Source organism: Bison bison, unplaced genomic scaffold, assembly GCF_000754665.1.
Source record: "Bison bison bison isolate TAMUID 2011002044 unplaced genomic scaffold, Bison_UMD1.0 scf7180017864465, whole genome shotgun sequence".
NCBI classification, from domain to species: Eukaryota; Metazoa; Chordata; class Mammalia; order Artiodactyla; family Bovidae; genus Bison; species Bison bison.
Window position 1 is genome coordinate 8,719,271 of NW_011495026.1, and position 4,875 is coordinate 8,724,145.

General features: G+C 42.9%; 1 protein-coding gene across 1 annotated transcript; it reads right to left on the minus strand.

The window, feature by feature from the left end:
• Positions 1-237: 237 nt before the first annotated feature.
• Positions 238-4,826, minus strand: SPRY1 (sprouty homolog 1, antagonist of FGF signaling (Drosophila)). The gene is made up of 2 exons (XM_010860263.1): positions 4,272-4,826; positions 238-2,486 (listed from the first exon to the last, which is right to left on the minus strand). The coding sequence occupies exon 2, from the start codon at positions 2,429-2,431 to the stop codon at positions 1,472-1,474; it is 960 nt and encodes a 319-aa protein (XP_010858565.1). The 5' UTR covers positions 2,432-2,486; positions 4,272-4,826; the 3' UTR covers positions 238-1,471.
• Positions 4,827-4,875: the final 49 nt, after the last annotated feature.

A 4,875-nucleotide genomic window follows, 5' to 3' on the forward strand; every position in this document is an offset into this window, starting at 1 on the left:
ACGGACTTGTTAATATTAATCACAAAAAAACCTTTTTCACTTTGTAAAGTGATTCACTTGGGCATTTGTTGAAACAGAATTTGGAATACAAAATCTTGATTAGTGAATTTTCTAGGAAACATCTAGTTCAAGATTTGAGGTCACCTACATCTAGATTTGGTATATTAAGGGAAAGAAAGAAAATGGGTATGCATGAAGAGTCAAAGCAAATGACAAAAATCACAACAGTACACGCTATTAAATGAAGAAATCAAGAGACAGTTTCATTAATTAATATATTTTCTGCATTATAGTTAACATATGTACTTTCTTCGTGTCACCTTATTTTCCGTTACGTATTGATATTTTGTTATATTCAGACATGAGTACATTTCAACAGTCTTTTGCAATAAATATCATAAAATAATAGAGATTCGCATAATAAATATTCTTTACAATAAAAAAGTTTAACAGACTTTTGTCTTAAAAATAGTCAGAATTCAACTTTGTGATTTATACATAAAATATACAAAAAGCACCACAATTTGTGGTTAAGGCAATGAAACAGAAAAGATTAGAACTACCCAGCTGTTAACTAACGAAGTGGCCAAAAACCATTAAGGAGCCAAGATCACTTCAGGCAGCATAGTTCTGTGACATCTATAGATTGATCAGATATAAATATCAACTTCAGTTATCCAAGTGCCCTCAATGACAAGAGTAATTTGGTGAAAAGCAAGGAGTTCGGAAGGGAGGGAGTCGAGTCCTTCACAAATATGAAAGCTTGAATAAGGATGAGCAAGATACAACCAATATATCTCCAATGTGAAGACTTACATTGTAAAGCAGACCTAAAATTACACAGAAAAAAACAAAACAAAACCCTGGCGTCTCTAAAATAAGATACACCAAAACTGAGGGGATAGACTCTTGAGGAGCAAGGAGAGGGCAGTGGTTAAAGGGGAATTTTAACGTTGTAACAAAAACAGATCTCCCATGCTACTTAAGTGTCTAATGCTATGAAGATAGCCCTAGTTGGAGACAGATTTAATATATAGCTTATTTAAGCAATTAAACTGCTGCTTCTTTAAACACCAATTTCCCTGTTCCCAGAGTACCCAATCAAAAACAGCTCTAAATCACTGTAGCCTGGGTATACATGTGTGGATATGTTCACGTGTACAACTTTGGAAAGTTGCTTGCAGAACAAAAAGGCTACACAAAAGCCCACTGGCTCTCAATACCCTCTCGAGTGGATGGCAGAGGCTCTTGTCATAAGGGGGAGCCAGATGCATTTCACAGTCCACTCTTACTGAAGACCATCCATTAGAGAAGAGTACAATCCATGAGTCAAACCTTGGAAAGAAGGGGAGAAAGGTGGGAAACAGGGGAAAACTGCAAAGAAAATAAAACCAGTATCTGACAGCATCTTTTTTAACAGCCACAGCTTGAAAGCAAGAGAAGTTCAGGAGGTCCAACCCACCTCCAAAAATCATGACGGTTTACCCAGACCCCGGGAGGGGCAGCTCTCCAGCTTACAATAGACAGTGTTGGAGTTCTTACATCTGCACCCTGGGCGATGGATCCAGTCATAACACCCCCTGCACAGCTTCAGGCATCCCTTGGCTGGAGGATAACAAAGTAAGCAAGGTAAAAACAGAGACATGGCTCCCATACACAGGTACCTAGAGCAGCACTGTGACTGTGAACAGGAGCAAGGATTATCCGAGTAGGAATCCCCTTCATCGTCATTGGAGCAGTGGTAGAAGATGCCCTTGACCAAGCACATGCAGGTTCCATACTCCACCATGCTCTCAGCGGAGCAAAGGCACTGCCGGTTACAGGCCAAGCAGGATGGCAGGGTCCTGGGAGCTGTGCATTCCCCACACTTGCACTTCCCACACTGTTCACAAATGAACTTGTGCTGCGTCAGGTCCTCTTTCAAGGAGCCCTTTAAGTCATCCACAATCAGTTGCTTGGGCTGGGTCCGGATTGCCCTTTCAGACCTGTGACCAGGGATGGGTCTGGTTGGCGGGGACCTTCCTAACAGCCCCTGCTCAGAAGAGGCACTGCTGTTGCTCCCAGAACTGGCTGCGCTTCCAGTGCTAGTTGATCTGCTCAGTATGGGGCCTCTGGTGTTATTTGAGAGTCCTGCATGTCCCAGGTGGCTGGTAGGTCTATGCTCATAGTTATTATTCACATTAATCGGTATGATTTCGTGAGTCCTCTCATGCTTTTCTTGTCTTGGTGCGGTTCGAGGAGCAGGTCTTTTCACCACGGATGGCCCTTCTGTGTATTCATTGCTGCCTCTGATGGCCTTGATCTGGTCTAAGGACAAAATAGCAGCAGGCTGAATCTCTCTCTCATAGTCTAGCCTCTGACGGTTATCCAATGCAGGCTGCTGGATCACAACTAATGAACTGCCACTGCCATGCTGATTTTGGGGATCCATGTGTAGTGATCTTGATTTCTGGCAATCAGTGGAAACCTGGCATGCATCTGAAATCCTGAAAGGAAATCAAAGATGGAAAAAAAAAAAAAAGAAAAAAAAAATGACAAGAAGCATTTGGGGGGGTGGGGGCAGAAGAGGTGAGAAATCCTGTCAAGTCACAAATTGCCTAAACCACCTGGTAATGATCTCCCTCATCAGCGGATTACAATGATGCTGGGGTCCTGGACAGAGTCCAATTCAGAGAGAGGCTTAGGACCACATCATAGAAGAAGAATGTAGGCAAGAGACCCCATGCCATAAGAACTGGAAGTTTTTTCAACTTTTAAAAAGCAGAATCAAGAAGTAATGTCTTCCTGTTTGTGAATCTAACAAACAAAATGGAGTATGCCCTTGTGGGGAACACTGAGTATAAGCACTAATAAACAGCTCTCATCCAAAGAAGCTCTGTATCAGTTCATGGGTACTTTCCATAAAAGAAAACATCCATTAAAACAACAACAACAAACTAAGAATGGCTATGGTGCTGTTGTCTTTAATTATCTGTTTGCTGTTATAAGCATTAGACTAGTGTTCAGGAAATTAGTCAAGGTATACTTCAAGCATTAAAAAAAAAAAGACACTCCAAACTGAAATGGAATCTCAAATTAAGAGGTCATCTTCAGTAGAAACCAGAATTTTAAACCTAGTTCACTATTAGTCTACAAGATGTAAAAGTGAATGCAGACGAACACAACAGTTCTTGGTGTTTTATAGCCTCTAAAGCACACACACAAAACTCAATGTACAGTTCTGTGAATGTTAAGACCATTCACATTTGAATTTTTTTAAGTTTAAATAAGGATCACTGACATAACAAGATAACTTTCACATACAAATAAGTGTCTGGCCTTTAAAGTAGTATGGGGAAATCCTGGCCATTTTAATTATCTGTATTTCCTCTAAAAATTTGTATTTACATGCCAGATCTTGATTTTCAAAAGCACTGCCAACTCTGAATCAATGTGCTTCTTGAAATAAAGTATAGCAATATCCAGGTAAAAATCTATTTCAATACCAATGATAAATTACTTCTAATTTATAATGTATTCTTCATAAAACCATCTATTAAACATAAAAACGTTTTTGTTCTCATAAACGGTAAACCAGAATATTTTTCACACAAATTCCTCCCACAATCTACAGATTTGATCCAGTTCAAGAATGCAAAGGAAAAAATGCCTATTCTCCACTACCATGAGCCAAATCTCATCAGCTTCAGGAATAAGGCAGAAAGAAGTCCATTTCATCTATTAACTTCACTGAATGGCCCTGGACTGTCTTACATGTTAACTTCTTGGCGTTCCCCCCGTTCATTCTTTCAACTCGGAGCCTCAAGTTTCTAGCTTCTTCTACCTTCTCTGTACTCAAGGAGAAACATGTTCACAACCTGCTGGGTTTAGTCCTGGAGTCCTTAAGGACTGTTAAAAAGATTCCATCGTTACTCTGCAGTATCATTCCTCCTCGCAAAGCACTTTCTAACCCAGTGCTTCTAAAGCAAAGAGTATCTACAAGTAGTAAGTCAGACTCCACACGAAAGAAAAAAACGTGGATCTGAAGAGAGTAGAAAAAGCACAAGGCATGACTTTAATCTGAGTCTTTAATGCTAGCTGTTAACAAAGTTCCTGCTGGCCGGTAAAGGAGGCCACCAGATAAAAAGAAAAAGCAAAGAATGTCAGCCACCTCGGATCTGAAGCAAAGCCCCCTTTCCAGCAGTGACAGCCCTGGATCTAGCCCCAAACACGCTCACACGCTCTCGGCAGACTCTTCTCCCCCAAGAAAGCCCCGAATCGAAGTCGAATACCTTTTCGGACAATCCCATCATATTCTAAGGATCACCGTGGATTTCCAAGCCTTTTGGCGTATGCCACCAAGGATGCTTACAAATCAGGAAAAGCCTTCGGAGTGAATGCAGGCGCCAAAAAGCAAGCCCAAGGCAGGGAGGGTTATAAATAAATATCTGTCTACACTTTAAAGGAGAAGCCGGATTCCTAAAGAGCCGGGGCGCAGCGAGCCGGGGGCCCAGGCGGCGGAGCGGTGTCGCCACATCGCCGGTTCCCGCGGTGGAGCTGCGCCCTCTGCAATCCGCGCTGAGACGAGCGGGGAATAAATAGTTGACGGAGAGGAAGGAAAAGGAAAAAGTTATGAATGAAAACAAGTCTTCTCTCTCGCTCCCCCTCTCTCTCCTCTCTCTCTCTCTCGGGCAGGAGGAGGGGAGGAGGCTGAGGTTACCATTACCTCAGGAGGGCGGACTTCCCCACTTTTAAAGTGGCAGTGCCCTCTCCCGCCCCTCGCCGCGCCGCCGCGCTCACAACAAGAATAAAGTGGCAGCTCGCGCGGGCGCACACCGACTCGGCCCAGGGGCTCCCCAGCGAACCGGGGGTCCGCTCTGGCACTCGCGCGCGAAC

Bases quoted from the DNA above. Each gene is read 5' to 3' on its own strand.
- SPRY1 (XM_010860263.1), bottom strand. From the start codon at position 2,431: ATGGATCCCCAAAATCAGCATGGCAGTGGCAGTTCATTAGTTGTGATC.